We start from the raw sequence: 15,672 nt of genomic DNA on the forward strand, positions 1-15,672 counted from the left end.
CTAGATGGTCCATAAATGTTTCAGCATCACCATGCAGACGTGTCCGATCGGGAAGAGTAGAGAGATCCGTAGGAGCCCGTGGAACGAGCCCGTAAACAATCTCAAATGGACTGAGGCGAGTACTGCGGTTGTGAGCATGGTTGTGAGCGAATTCTGCTTGTGGTAGTTTTGAATCCCAAGACTTGATTGAAGTGCCTACCAAGCTGCGCAAAAGATTACCAAGGGAGCGATTTTTAACTTCGGTTTGCCCATCTGTCTGAGGATGATATGCTGAGCTCATATCAAGACTTGTGTTTTCCATAAGGACTGCCAAAAGTGACTAAGAAATCTTGAATCTCTGTCTGAAACAATTGACAAAGGTAATCCGTGAAGTCTGTAGATTTTGCGGAAAAATAGCGTAGCGGCTTGGACTGCATCAGTCGTGCGTTTACAAGGTATGAAGTGGACCATCTTGGAGAAGCGATCAACCACCACGAAGATTGATTCATACCCCTTTTAAGTTCGCGGTAAACCCATCACGAAATCCATACTGATATCAGTCCACGGCTGAGTAGGTATGGGTAAAGGGAGATATAAACCTGCATTTGATGCTTGCCCTTTAGACTGTTGACAAATAACACATCTTTCAACAAAGCGTTCAACGTCGCGGCGGAGCGAAGGCCAAAAGTATGATGTTGCGATAAGGTGTAATGTACGATCCCTCCCTATGTGTCCCTCGTTATGGAGCTCTGAAATAAGCTGTAGGCGCAGGCTACAATCCGGTATGCAGAGACGGTTATCACGAAAGAGGAAACCGTCATGTAAAGCATAAGATGAAGAAGAACCGGTTGAAAATGTCGGTAGGGTAAAGGTCCGCGAAGGAACTAAATCCGGGAACAGACACATGAAGAACTGCAAGTAAGTGATGACGTCTACTCAGGGCATCAGCAACACGATTACTTGTACCGGAAGTATGCTTGATAACAAAAGTAAACTACTGCAAAAATGCGATCCAGGATGCATGGCGAGAAGAGACTTCATCTTGAGTACTGAGATGTTTGAGGGCATCGTGATCGGTATAAAGGACGAACTCTTTGTGAAATAAATAGTGGCGCCGATGCTTGATTGCTTGTACGATAGCGTAGAACTCAATATCATACGTGCTGTAGCGAAAACGGGCACCTGCGATCTTTTCACTAAAGAAAGCGATTGGTCTGTTTTTTTGACTCAGGACTGCGCCAATACCGGTTTTAGAAGCATCGGTATGTAGTTCGAAAACTGCAGTGAAGTCGGGTAGAGCAAGTATAGGAGCGGAGCTTAGCTTTTCCTTGATAATGTTGAATGAAGTTGTCGCCGCTTGGGCCCATTCAAAAGATCCCTCTCGAATGCAATTAGTTAAAGGGGCCATGATCGAACTGAATTGAGGCACAAAACGGCGGTAAAAGGACGCTAAACCATGGAAGCTTCTGGCTTCGGAAATTGTTTTTGGCTCCGGCCAAGACTGGATAGCAGAGACTTTCGCCGGGTCGACTTGTAGACCATTCTCAGAAACGATATAACCCAAAAAGTGAACCTGAGGTAGACCAAAAGCACACTTCTTGATCGTTGCAAACAACTTGTCACGTTGCAGTACTACTAGAACTTCCCGTAGGTGCCGTAAGTGCTCTTCCAACGTTAGACTGAAGATCAAGATATCGTCGAAGTAGACGATGACAAATTTGCCAATAAAAGGCCTTAATGCTTGGTTCATAACACGCATAAATGTGCTTGGTGCGTTTGATAATCCAAAGGGCATTACCATCCACTCGAAAAGCCCTTCTCGTGTCTTGAAAGCTGTTTTCCACTCATCTCCTTGACGAATGCGAATTTAATGGTAACCGCTTTTTAAGTCCAATTTGGAGAATATTCGTGCCGTTCCGATCTGATCCAAGAGGTCATCTAAACGGGGAATCGGAAAGCGATAACGTACTGTGATTTTATTCACCGCTCGACTATCAACACACATACACCACGAACCATCCTTTTTTGGTATTAGCAATGCTGGGACAGCGCAAGGACTCATACTTTCGCGTAAAAATCCTTTTTGTGCCAATTCTTCCACTTGTTTGCATAACTCTTCATGCTCGGATGGACTCATATGGTAATGGGAGCGGTTAGGGAGATTTGCGTCTGGAACAAAATCAATCTGGTGTTGTATGTCTCGCAACGGAGGAAGTCCCGGCGGTAAATCACTTGGGAATACATCGGAAAACTCCTTCAGAAGGATTTGAAACTCTGGACTTGGTTCTTGTTCAAGTGAAGGTGATGAGGAAGGCGTCATAGTTAAGACGTAGACAATCTTTTCTTCACGCAGCGCTGCTTCAAAGGGTTTCTTGTTTAGTAAAAGAAGTGGAGATGGTGGTATAGGTGATGATGGTATAGGTGTTAGAGGCGCTGGTGGTATAGAGGCGAGAGGCGTTGGTGGTGCAGGTTTGAGTGTGAAGGTCCGATTTTGAAACTTGAACGTATATGTATTGAGAAAACCGTCATGTAGCACACGTCTGTCAAACTCCCAAGGTCGACCAAGCAGTAAGTGACAGGCGTCCATTGGTACTATGTCGCAGTAGATTTTATCATGATAAGAATCACCGATAGAGAAAGCGACTAAAGCACGTCGTGTAATAAGGACGTCGTTTGTTCGTTGTAACCATGCAAGTTTGTATGGAGCCGGGTGGTGCTCGTCTTGGAGTGAAAGTTTCTTAACAGCGTCTTCAGCAATCATGTTCTCGCTGCTGCCTGAATCAATAATTAGTTTACATAATTTTCCTTCAATCGTGCAGCGGGAGTGGAACAGGTTATTCCTTTGTGGAAAGTCTTCTTGTGATCGTGGTGCTAGACAAGATCGTCGTAACATCAACGAGATACCAATGTCGGGTTCGAGTTCTTCTGGAGAATCGTCAACATGGTCGCTAACTGTATCATCAAATTCAAGCTCAACATCGCGGCCGGATGAGTCAAGTAGTAAGCCTCGACGGTTCCTGTTCGGACAGGCGGACTGTCTGTGACCGGGTTCCCCGCACGCAAAGCAATGTAGGACACCAGTTCTGGCAGGTCGATTTTGATCAGCCGGAATAATTGCCGTCTCAGTCGGAACCTGATGGCGGATAAGAACAGTGATCAGCTCAATCTAGGGATTTCGAATTGAAATCACTAGTGACCTGCAACTTGAAGAAGATGAATCTAATCGAATATCTTTCAAAGCTTCTCGGACAAGATGAATTGAATCAAATCTCTATCAAGGTATAAAGCACAAAGCTAGTTTATTAATTCTCAAAAGCGTGTTTTATAAGGCCATAAGAGAGTTCTCTATATAAAACTCTTAAACCGTCTTTAAAAACCTAATCCTAATAGTAAAAGCTCGATAACTTAAGACTCAAGTAAAAAGGAAATATTCAAAAAGGAAAGATGCCGTTAAGCTTCTAAGATGCTGCTGCATCACTGTTAAATTTAGGTTTCTCAATAGGTTGATAAATGTATTACTGATTCAAACTGTTATTAGGGCGTTTAAAAATATAGTTCTTTCATTTAGTTGTTCTTAAAGCTAAGTTTAAGATTGATCACCCTTTAAACTTAGATCTTAGGATTAATTGAGATCAAGTCATTGCTTGACTCAATACCTGAAAATAAACTAGTATGATCTAATTGACTAGATACAGACGAGAGTTGATCTAGTGAGTTAGAGAATATAAATCAAACATGTCCGTAAAGCTTTATGGAAGAAGCATCGATCGACACAGCGATAGTTCTGTCGATCGATATTTCGAAAGGTGTATCGATCGATATTCTTAATGAATTATCGATAGACACTTTCTCGCGATTAACATACGATAGTTGTTATCCAAGATCCAGATTAGATAATCAGATTGATTATATCTTAATTTGAATTCAAGAAAAATTAATATCAATATACCCCTAAAAACCCAAATTAAGTGTTTACTTATCATACCTGAAAATATACTTGAATCTAGCTATTCTCCCAACTGTTAACAACCTCAAAACAACCAATCGAGCAATAACCTTGCTCACCAATTCATTTACTGTTTTAAAACCCATAAACCAATTAATCTAGCCTTCTTCAAAATCCATAATCTATTGTGTAATCCTATTCTTTGTGGATTTGATCCCTAACTACTACATCTGAACCCTCTTATTTGAGAGAGTAATTCACTCTTTAGGGTAATTTGAGTGATATCAGTCATCTATGAGAAACTTTCTAAGCTTTATAATATGATAAACTGACAGTGCTTCTGAGGGTCAATCATCCTCTCAAGCCGCTCATATATATAGATATCACGTGAAGGAAACGGAGGCGTCGACATCATGACTGGGTTTAATGTGATTAACAATGATTCCCGAATTAAAAGCAATACAACTAACCTCAGGGGAGGTGAAGAGATAACGACAGGGGAGGTTTAGAGATGAGAAGAGAAGCCGTAGTTTTCCAGATATGAAAAGACATGACGGCTGATTGAGTTCTGTAAGGAAGTAAGGGAACGATGATTCAGATGAACCACAAAACTCTATGTTTCATGCATATATGTGCTGCTGTGTTTATAAACCAGACCCAACTACAATCCAATTACATCAAACTAAACCAGCCCAAACTAATAACCTATTCGATCTAAACAAACCGGAGATTAAGTGGAACCCACATGCTTTATGAAATGCATACGTGGATAGCTTTAGGAGAAGCAAAAGTGCCCCATTATATATATGACTAGTGGTATTCCGGCGCTACGCGCCGGATTCGTATGTTTTATTTTTACATGAATTTATAATTCGTTTTATGGTTTTATTAAAGAAAATATGTTAAAATATGAAAATAAAATATGTTGAAAGAAAATAATATTTTTTTCTAGTTCATTTGATAGTGGTTCAATTACGTCATGATTTCTTGGATGTGTTGTGGTAATGTTTGTTTCAATTTATATAACATGCTATGGATTATTGGTATTCTATTAGTCAGGAAAAAGTTATTGGTATTCTATTATATAAGATGGGTAAACATAATTTTAGATTAAATAATAGTAGTATAATGTTTAATTTTTACATAAATTCTGTATATATTTTTAATATCATATATACCTGATGGTGTCTAAGATCTCGGGTCCGTCAGATACAATGGGAAAAGAAAGAGCCACTAAGATTATGTTTCCTTCAGCAACAATGGAGAAAGACCAATTCCGAGAAACATCACAGAGTCTGTTGCCTTTAGCAGCAAAGGAAAAAGGCAAAGGCAAGGCAGATGAGACTGGAGTTCCTCCTACGGTTCATCGTAGCCCTCGGCCAAGAAAGGTAACCACAAAATGAAGCTTTGTAGTATGTCAGGAGAAATTACTTGTGTTTTAATTTTCTCTTGACTGTTGTGCAATGTCTTTGGTCTTTGCTTGTAACATCGGGTTGTAATGTATTTTGTTGTTTGATATGAAGCGAACTGATGACTATGACTTGTTTAATTGACTCTATTGTAATATAGTCTTTTTCTGTGGTTTGCCTCTTTTCTTCTGTTCTTGTCTGTTTTAGCTATTAATTTTATGTTTGGTGTTATTAACAGGAGATTTAAAATGATGATATGTTGGATTTTTTGAAAAATCTGTCACAATCATCGAAAAATAAAGATATGGGGACCCAAGAGTATTTACAAGACGCTGTGGGTAACCTTTCTCAAGCATCACATGTTAGAGGTTTCGATCCCTCACAAAAAAGCTCAGCTGAAGAAGCCGTAGAAATTAGTACTCCTTTATCATCATCTAAGCCTGCGGATTACAAAACCCTCAGTCTCAAAGATACAGACTTACATGAGGACCGGGTGAACGACATAGATTATTCATTAGTTTTTGTCCCTGAGGACTCATGGGTCAAATTAAGGGAGTGGTGTTCAACTTCCAAACAGTAAGTTTTTGGCGTGCCTTACTGTATTAAATTCAAACACCTTTTAACTATGTTTTGTATCGCAGGCACCTCAAAATTGGACCTTATGTCTACACAAGTGAGTTAGCAGCACGTGTAATGGGACCTGCAGTGTGGCTAAAGAACGATGTGAGTTATAAAAAAGTCTGTTCTAATTTTCTGTACACCAACTTACTAATTTTGTATCATTACTTTCAGGAAATTGATGATATGTTGTACTTATTTCGCGAGAGAACTTCTTTGGGACGATGGAATCAATCCAAAGTAGCCTTCATGAGCTGCATATTCAGTAATCAAATGAAGAATTCTTACATAGATTTCAAAAAAGACAGGAAAGGTTTCAAAGTGCAAGGACTGCTCCACCAGTACGGAATTGGTGAACTTCCTGCACATGGACGAACAGGACTAATGTGGGATCTTGATGTCAGTCGCATGTATGTGCCTCTTCTTGTTCACGGTAACCACTGGATCTCTATGTGCGTGAACTTTGTTACTCGTTCAATAGAGGTCTTTGACTGTGGAGGAATGAAACAAAACAAGGGCTTGGAGCCATTTGCACATCTCATCCCTAGAATTGTCAAAGCTGTGCAGTCTTCGAAGAGTAAACTAATCGTCAAGCCATATGATGTCACTTACGCCCCAATGCCCTTCCTAAACAAGACTAGCAGTGATTGTGGAGTATATGCGCTGAAGCACATTGAATGCCATCTTCTAGGCAATAACAACGACTCTGTTTTTTAGTTTCATTTCTCTCTATGTTTTTGTTCTTATTTGAATATTTGTACACAATAACAAACTAGACCCTAAATGTAACTAAACTAAGCCTTATCAGACATCAAACCCTAACTATACCCTAAATGAAACCTAACTAGATTACAAAGCATGATATCAAACTAGACACTAAATAAAACTAAACAAAGCCACACACGATATCAACCCCTAACAATACCCTAAATGAAACAAAACTAATCCATATACGATATCAAACCTACCAAGACTACAAATCTCCCATCATAATAATCAATACAAATCTTAATAACAAAACACATGCAAGTAGACCCTAAAACTTGACCCGATTAAAACCATGATTTGCCCTAAAAATAAACTTATATAAGACCAATGGCGAGAAACCCTACTTATCTCATCTTTTATTTCTCCTCTCTTTCGTTCACTCTTCAAAAAAACGAACATGATTAACAATGGAGGGATTCCTTCCAGATGCTGGTCCTAACATCATACCTGTAACCCGGAAATTGACAGCGAGCCCACTTACTCACATCAGCTTCTATTAGATAGTTTCCAATTTCAGGACTAATTCCAAAAATAGCAGTGAAAATCTTCTTAAAGTCAGCTACTCGATAAGCTTTAGAAGCCTTTGCAACCAAACCAGCGACACCTTTACCCTTGAAATATGTTACAACATTGTTCAGCAAGTGGTGAATGCAAATTCCATGATGAGAATGCGGATACACTTTCGCAAGAGCTTTAGCAATGGAGGCGTTCCTATCAGACACAAAAGCTAAACTCTGATCATCAGCAATGACAACCTTAAGTTGTCTCATAAACCATTCCCACGAGCGGTCATTCTCTGAGTCGACAACTCCAAATGCAATAGGATATAGGTTCGAGTTACCATCTAAAGTAGTAGCTACCAGTAATACTCCTTTGTATTTGCTCTTCAAAAAAGTCTCATCCACAACAATAACATTTCGAATGCCAGCATAAAAACCGCGAATAGACTGACCATATGAGATGAAGAGGAATCTGAATCGCCCATCGGTATCAGTTTCATAAAATGTGTGTGTTCCTGGATTAGCTTCCTTCATCATTTGCAAGTATTTGGGAATTTTTTTATAACCCTTCTCTGGAATTCCTCTCACAGCATTTACTGCATACTCACGTGCATCCCAAGCTAAAGAGTAGGATATCTCAACTCCATGATCATCCCGCATAAACTGGATGATATCATTAGGTTTCGGCCCTTCCTTGACACTTTCGTACTTATGCATAATGAGACTACCAACTAATTTTGATGAAACTGTCCGAACAGAGTGATTCCTTGATGATGGAGAACATGAATGATCAGGTACATACTTTTTGATGATAAAAAATGAAGAACCTGTTAATCCCTCTGCGCGAACACGCCAGCCGCAATCATCATCCGCGCAACGAACGTACCAAACTGTTTTATCCGATTTGCCAACCTTGTAGTCGAAATTATGTTTCATTGCACATATTTCCATTGTTGCCTTCAAAGCGTTTTTTGTAGTAAAATGTTGACCCTTCTTCACCACATCAAGGAGAGAAAAACGAATTGCCTTTACATTGATCATATCTTTTTCACGGTTGCAATCATCATCACTTTCATCCACCTCAACATCTTCTTCTCGAACTTCAAACGACATAGGCTCTTTCTGTCTGTTAGGCGACTCAGTAGCTTCTTCATTCAAATTCAAATCGACTTTGATATTGCTAGGCTCGGCCTTAGATCGAATACACACACATAACCACGTCGAAGCTTTGTTCTTCACATAGGTGAGAAATTTTTTGAGTTGCCGATCATTGGTGATGAATACAGGTGGTGAGTCGATGCCAATGACCAAATCAGAAGCTAAGTAACTGAGCTCGATATTGACCATGTTTACATCGATTCCAAAGTCTTCACAAACCATAACTCTTAGGTTGTCAAAGGTTTTGCTTGTGTCCAAAGTAAGTAATCTACCTCCTTTTACTTCATCAACAAGAAATCTCCATCCACTTCTTTTGGACGATTTCCACAAACCAGAAGAAGCATAGATGTGCATCTTCTTATGTTAGAGAGACAAAAGCATGGAAAAACTAGGAAAAGATGAAGCCCCCAACTAGGAAAAGAAGAAGCCCCACGATGCAAATCCAAAATCAACGTGGTAACGATGAAGATTTACATTTAGGCAATATTATTTTAAAAAGGAAATAAAAAAGATTTAATAGATTTAGGAATATTTTTGTAACTGTTTTTTCCTTATTTCGGATTTTGTTTAAAAATCTTGTAGAACATACATTCTACCAAGTTAGAAAAAAGATGAACACGTAGATAGGAAATACTGTATTTATAGATAAAAGAAGACATCGTAGATTGTATGTTCTCTCAAGGCAGATATAAGAATATTTAGTATGTCTTATGATCTACCAAAAATACGGAACATAGAAGGAACTGTATAATTTGTTTTCTTCCACACTAGATGTATATGTTTCTGGTGTATTATAGATTCTTCGTCGGTACATCATTGTGTTCGCAGTGTATAATGCACTCTACGGATGGTAGATCAATGTGTCTTACCTAGATTGCATTTTCTAAATCTCAGTAGATGGTAGATCTGACAATCTAACTCTTTTTTCCCATTTTTGAACTTAATATTCTAACAATTTTTTTATTCCAAAAATATTTTTCATATATGCACATGCTTAACTACTTCATGTTTTATATTTTTAAATTTTTTTTTACATTGTAAATATAATGATATGAATTTTTATTAACAAAAAGGGTAGTGAAAGTCAAAATGTGGAAAATTTTGATTTTGTACTAAGGGGACAATAGTATAGTTAATTTTTTCTTTTTTTCCAAATTTCCCTTAAAATAATCCCTTCACTCCAAGCATCGATCTCATTTCCTTAACTTTGTATTGATACTTTAGGATCATCGTTGCTCTTCCTATTGTTTTCTTGTAAACTATCTGTAAGAATAATCAGAAGGCTATCAACTAAAATGGCATAACTTATTTGACAATATAACATTTTATCAAGCAAACAATTATGAACACTAAAACTCACAGAGCCACTATGTACTAAATGAGATCAGATTCGTAAGTCCACTACCAAATTTTAGTCAGGTGAGGACACGTATGGGCCTCCAACAATCTGTTAAAGTTGTTACAACATAACACTTTTCTGCATTTCTGTATATTCAAATGATTTTGGATAAACTTACAAAGCATTGTATGCATTGAGCTACACGTTAGTGTTGTGAAGCAGCCATGGAGTTGTTAGGTGGATAATGGCAGGTCTTAGTAGCAACTTCTTGCCCGCTTAATTTTCCACTTCCCATCAATGTCATTAGCTTGTGAACTTCCATCAGCAGCAGACCCTGGTTGTACCTATAGCAGAGGCACATGCTACACATGCCTTAGAAAATTGGAAGTCAAAGTACTTAGTTAGATTGATTGATATACCTTGTCCTGGTGCGTAATATTCTCCCAGATAATGAGCTGTTGTTTTAGTGTTGCAGAAATTTGGATCTTTAGTGGCTGTTCTGCATGGTATCCTTCTATAGATCACAAAAGCAGAAGTATAAAAAGGTAAAACGTGCACCACAACTAATAAACACGATGAGAATCAACCACGGGTCTACGTTTTTACAGTGCTGACCTCATTGTCTGACTCGTTCTTTCACCTTCTTCCCTTTCGTAGCTGCATCATTCAAATTTCAAATCATTTACTTGGAAGCTGGAAGGAAAATTTGACTTAGTTTGTAGCATTATGGTAATATAGAAAAATTACATAGTTATATATTATATCTAAAGGCTCTCTCCAATGCAAGGTCAGAGAATCAAAACATACAAATGAAAACCAATTCACTGGAGATAAAAGAGTGTAAGAAAGTCAGCAAATGCATTGTCAGTGATCAACGATATTTTGTAGATGTAATGAAATATTAAAGGAAACCTGTGAGGAAGCCGATCAATGGAACTGATTCCATCATCTTCTGAATGCTTTCTAGCTGCTGCTAGAAATCACCGGAAAATCTTTACAGTGTATTAATTATTTAGGGTTATAATACGGTTATATATTTTTCAATAATCAAAGCAAACAATGGCTAAAACCATAGCGGAACAGAGGTATAAGTATTAACTTCCCCCACTCACTTTGTGTACTTGGCTTGGTTTAAAAAAGCGTGCTAAGGCGTGAGGCGACCTTTGTTTGGGGGTTCACCGCCTCGGAGTCGTGAAGCAAGGCGAATTCAAGAAAGCGTCGCTTTAATCTCGCCTCGAGCCGCTTTGGACGCCTCACGCTTCATCACGCTTCGTTGCTTAGGCGACTAAAACTTATTTTACATTTAAAAAAAAAAGGAATTATGATTGAGATCATATTTACTTTCTATTTATGGTTCCAAAACATCAATGTACGTGAATTGGCTAATTGATTTCTTTACTTTTTTGAAAAAAAAAATTTATCTCGACTCTTGCACTGTCCAAGTCTCTCTTTCTCCTTGCACTTCTCGTTCTACAAACCTTTTGGTTCTTGTTTCTGCTCTGTTTCAAATCTCTCTACTCTTTTCTTCTCACCATGTCTACTTCAACTAAACAAATGGATCCAGCAAGAAAATATGCAACTGCTGATGCTAAGAAATTAGGTTGCTGGATATGTAACTTTTGTGGTAAAACCATGAATGGTGGAGTTTTAAGGGTTAAACATCATCTGGTTGGAGGCTTCTCTACTGTAACTCTGTGTCCTAAAGTCACTGATCATGTGAGGGAAGAAATCAAAGCCTTCCTCTTAAACAAGGCTAATGCTAAAGCTGCTCTCCAAATGCAACAACCAGCCTTTGATTATGATGAAGAAGTAGAAGAACCACGCCCATCTCAGCCTAATCTGAAGAAACGTAAGGGTCCTATGGACAAGTTTGTTGCTCCTACTCCTCCTGATGTCTTGAAAGGAAGAAAAGACAGAAAAGATATTTTTGGAGTATGTGATAAAGAGAAAGGGACAATGCTTGTAGAGCTATTGCAAAGTGGTTCTATGATGCAGTGATTCCTTTCAATGCCGCCAACTATGACAGTTTCAAGGAGGCACTTGAATTAGTAGGTCGATATGGTTCTGGTTTTAAGCCACCAAGTATGTATGAGCTGCGAGTTCCTTTCTTGATTAAAAAAGTTGAGGAAGTTGAGAATCAGCTGGTGGAACACAAAACAGAATGGGCAGCAAAAGGTTGTTCAATCATGTCTGATGGATGGCGTGATTCAGTTGTTCAAAAGGACATCATCAACTTCCTTGTTAACTCTCCAAAGGGATCAGTTTTCATCAAATCAGTTGATGTTTCAGAGGCTGTGAAAGACACTAACTTGCTGTTTAGCATGCTTGATCGTATGGTTGATGAAGTTGGAGAGGCTAATGTTGTCCAAGTGGTAACTGACAATGCATCAAACTATGTTAAAGCTGGTAAGTTTATTTCTGTCCAATCTTTATGTGTTTTTGATTATGTAGTTATTATGAATCTAAATGAATCTTTTATTCTTCTAATTCGTAGGGAAGCTGCAAATGGCCAAAAGACCTCATCTATATTGGCTTCCTTGTGTGGCACACTGCATTGATCTCATGTTGGAGGATATAGGAAAGATTCCTTCGGTTAAGGCTACAATATGAAGCTGCATCTTCATGAATGGCTACATCTATGGTCATACATCTATGGTGAATATGATGAGAAGGTTCACAGACCAGAGAAATCTGCATAGACCAGCAGTTACTCGTTTTGCTACGTCATTCATCACACTTGGCCAGTACTACCACCACAAGAATAACTTGAGAAAGTTTGTAACTTCTCAAGATTGGAATGATGCAAGGTGGTCAAAAGAAGCAGGAGCAAAGAGGGTGAAACAAATCATTATGCAAGAGAGCTTCTGGAGAAATGTTCTGTATGCAATCAGGTTGACTGAGCCCTTAGTTAAAGTTCTTCGATTGGTAGATGGGGAGAGAAACCAGCTATGGGGTATATTTATGAAGCCAAGGAGAAGATTTCTGAAAACTTAATGTGGAAAGAAGATCAGTACAAGCGTGCTTTTGAAGTAATTGATGAAAGATGGAACTGCCAACTCCATCACCCTTTGTATGCTGCTGGCCACTTTTTGAATCCTGAGTTTCAGTACAAAGGACCTGAAGTGAATTGTGAAGAGGTTATGAGAGGATTATATGACACCATTGAAAAGTTGGTTCCTGAAGTTGCAACTCAAGATCAGATACTTAAAGAGCTGGATTATTTTAAGAGTGCTTCTGGACTCTTTGGCCATCCGATGGCGATAAGACAAAGGGAAACAAAGGCACCAGCTGAGTGGTGGTTGTATTATGGAGCATCTACTCCAACACTTAGAGATTTTGCTGTAAGAATTCTAAGTCTCACGTGTAGTGCAACAGGCTGCGAGAGAAATTGGAGTGTATTTCAGCATATCCATACCAAGAAAAGGAATCGCTTGACCCAAAAACGGTTGAATGATATGGTTCTTGTTAAGTACAACCGTGCTCTTCGACGTCGTTACAATCTGAAAGATACAATTGATCCCATTGACCTAGAAGAAATTGATGAGGGTAATGAGTGGCTGGTAGGAACAATGGATGGAGAATCTGCTGATGGTGTTGATCTAGTATTTGAAGATGATGATTTACCATGGGAATTGGTAAGCAAGGCATGTGGAGCTAGTGAACCTAGTTACACTACTAGAGGAACTACAAATAGGAATGAAAGAGGAAAGAATTCATCCACAAGCTCAACTCCAAGTCAAAAAGCTTCTCAAAGGCCATCTCAAATGATGTTGATTGATGAGGATGATGACAATGAAATTGAAGAAGATGTTGAAGCTGGGGCTAATAAGTATGTGGACGTTGATGAGTATGTAGGCAGCGAAGATTTTGATTCTCTGTTTTAAGATTTTGTTGGTTTGATTTTCTGTTTTAAGACTGCTCGTTTGATTCTCTCTTTTAAGACTTTGCTGGTTTGATTCTCTGTTTTAAGATTTGCTGGTATGATTCTTCTGTTTTTTGAACACTTTGTTGGGATTAATTTTTCTGTTTTTTGAACACTTTGTTGGGATTAATTCTTTATTTTTAAGTTTTAATTGTTTAGATAATTACAAAGAACAGAATAATTTGAATGATTTATATGTTCTAACCACTAATCTTACGTACAAGTTAATATAACGCTTTAAGTTGGCGAAGTGTTCCGAAGCGACGCTTTTAGCGTTGAGGCGAGCTTGAACTTTCCATCGCCTCAGGGGTTGAAGCGCTTTTTTAAACCAAGGTACTTGGCGAAGAATATACCTCTCATGAGGTACAATTCCCTCAGCACTGATGGTGTTCTTCTGATATCGTTCAAATACTCTATCCTCAGTGACCCTCTCTCTCTGTTATACATAACTGGAACTATGACGAAATACAATGCTTGTGGGCAGGTGTCACGTGTATATAATTTGGGAAGCCCAACACACCATACATGTGCAGTGTCACAAGATTTGTACTTCTCAACAAACACCTTGGTTTTGGGACTTGTTCTTGGATTTTGGATCTGTCAAGCAGTTTTTTCAAGGGGTCACTCCTGCAGTGTTTCTTCAACGCTACTGAGCTTCGCATAATCACCCTTGGAAGCAATAATCTCTCTGGTGATTTTCCTGAGAGTAAACAGTTTCATTAATATCCAGCTTCTGAATCTCTCAGCATAGGCTATCAAACACCACTAAAAAAGCTATGTCAGCTTGTAAACAATAGTTGAACAAAATAGCAAATCAAAAAGCTTGTAAGCAGTAGAACTATATGAAATTTAAGAGAAACTTATATGAGAATACATGTATAAAACTTGTTGTTTATGTTTTTTTTTTCTAATAGCGAATCCTTCAAAGACGCATATGTTTGTCATCCACCTCGGGTTTCTTTTTTTTTCAGAAAGTAAATATGGTATCTGACAATGCTTCTTCCATTTACATTTGTCTTGACTGAGAAATCATTTTGGACAAAAGCCTCTGGTTTTTCAACTCCTGCAGAGAGAGAACACAAAAACAGTTAAAGGAATGTAGACTCTACTCCAAATACAGAAGTAGATCTTGCATATGCCAAACGCAAACAATTAGCCAAAATTACTTACGGTGATAACGCCTCATAATCATGAAACTATTGGCACCATATCACACTAAATAGCAGCCAAATAAACTTAGCAAACGATCATGAGCCTAAATTCTGATCTCCTTCTTCATTTCTTTTGAAATCTGTTAGTCCTGATCAGCTAACATCAATAAGAAAAATTATAGTCCTAATTAAGAACTTGATGGTAATTTCATGATCATGGAATGAAAATTAAAGATTTACTGAATTTATAAAAGCTTGTTGCAAACAGTGAAAACAGAAGAGAGCAACCATAAACTAAAAATCTCTCACCTTGGAGACACATCGATCATGAAGAGTAGCCATGATATATTCATCCATATAGACAAAAATCTCGCTCACCTTCACGACACATAGATAAACTTAACATACAGAGAAATTACACCAAGCATGATAGAGTAGCCATGATCGGAAAGTATTAAGCAGATGAACACTAATAGACCTTTGCATAAGCGTTGCCTGGGAAGAGGCAAACAAAATTAGAGGTTTTGAAGTATATGAGAAGTTTTCAGGCTCAACGATAAGAAAGGAACCTAAGGAGACAAACCTTTTCATCAAGAAGGAACCAGTTCCCCTCCTTTGTTAACGTTTCAGGCCTCCCAAAATCACATAAGACACGCGACTACGGTATTGGAACAGAAACCGATGCTAACATCAGAAAAAAGAATTCGATAAGCCACCATTATTGCAGGTTGTGTTGTAAGAAAGAGATTATATTCTGTTGATGCAGCGTGATTTGAAGATTTATCAGATGAAATTTAAAGAATGTTTTTTTTTAGGGTTTTCATCTCAGTTTTTGGGAAGGAGGTAACTGAATTCATCGTAGTGTGAGAGATTGAAAGTGAT

At 38.3% G+C, this 15,672-nt stretch overlaps 1 protein-coding gene and 1 pseudogene across 1 annotated transcript; one reads left to right on the plus strand and one right to left on the minus strand.

Moving 5' to 3' along the window:
- Positions 1–7,121: 7,121 nt before the first annotated feature.
- Positions 7,122–8,732, minus strand: LOC125578147. Its single transcript, XM_048740464.1, has one exon. The coding sequence runs from the start codon at positions 8,730–8,732 to the stop codon at positions 7,122–7,124; it is 1,611 nt and encodes a 536-aa protein (XP_048596421.1).
- Positions 8,733–12,354: 3,622 nt separating this feature from the next.
- LOC106350555 lies at positions 12,355–14,989 on the plus strand (annotated as a pseudogene).
- The last annotated feature ends 683 nt before the right edge of the window (positions 14,990–15,672 follow it).

This window comes from Brassica napus, chromosome A9 (genome assembly GCF_020379485.1).
Source record: "Brassica napus cultivar Da-Ae chromosome A9, Da-Ae, whole genome shotgun sequence".
Classification (NCBI taxonomy): domain Eukaryota; kingdom Viridiplantae; phylum Streptophyta; class Magnoliopsida; order Brassicales; family Brassicaceae; genus Brassica; species Brassica napus.

Excerpts from the sequence above, each read along its gene's own strand:
- LOC125578147 (XM_048740464.1), bottom strand. The coding sequence starts at position 8,732 with ATGCACATCTATGCTTCTTCTGGTTTGTGGAAATCGTCCAAAAGAAGT.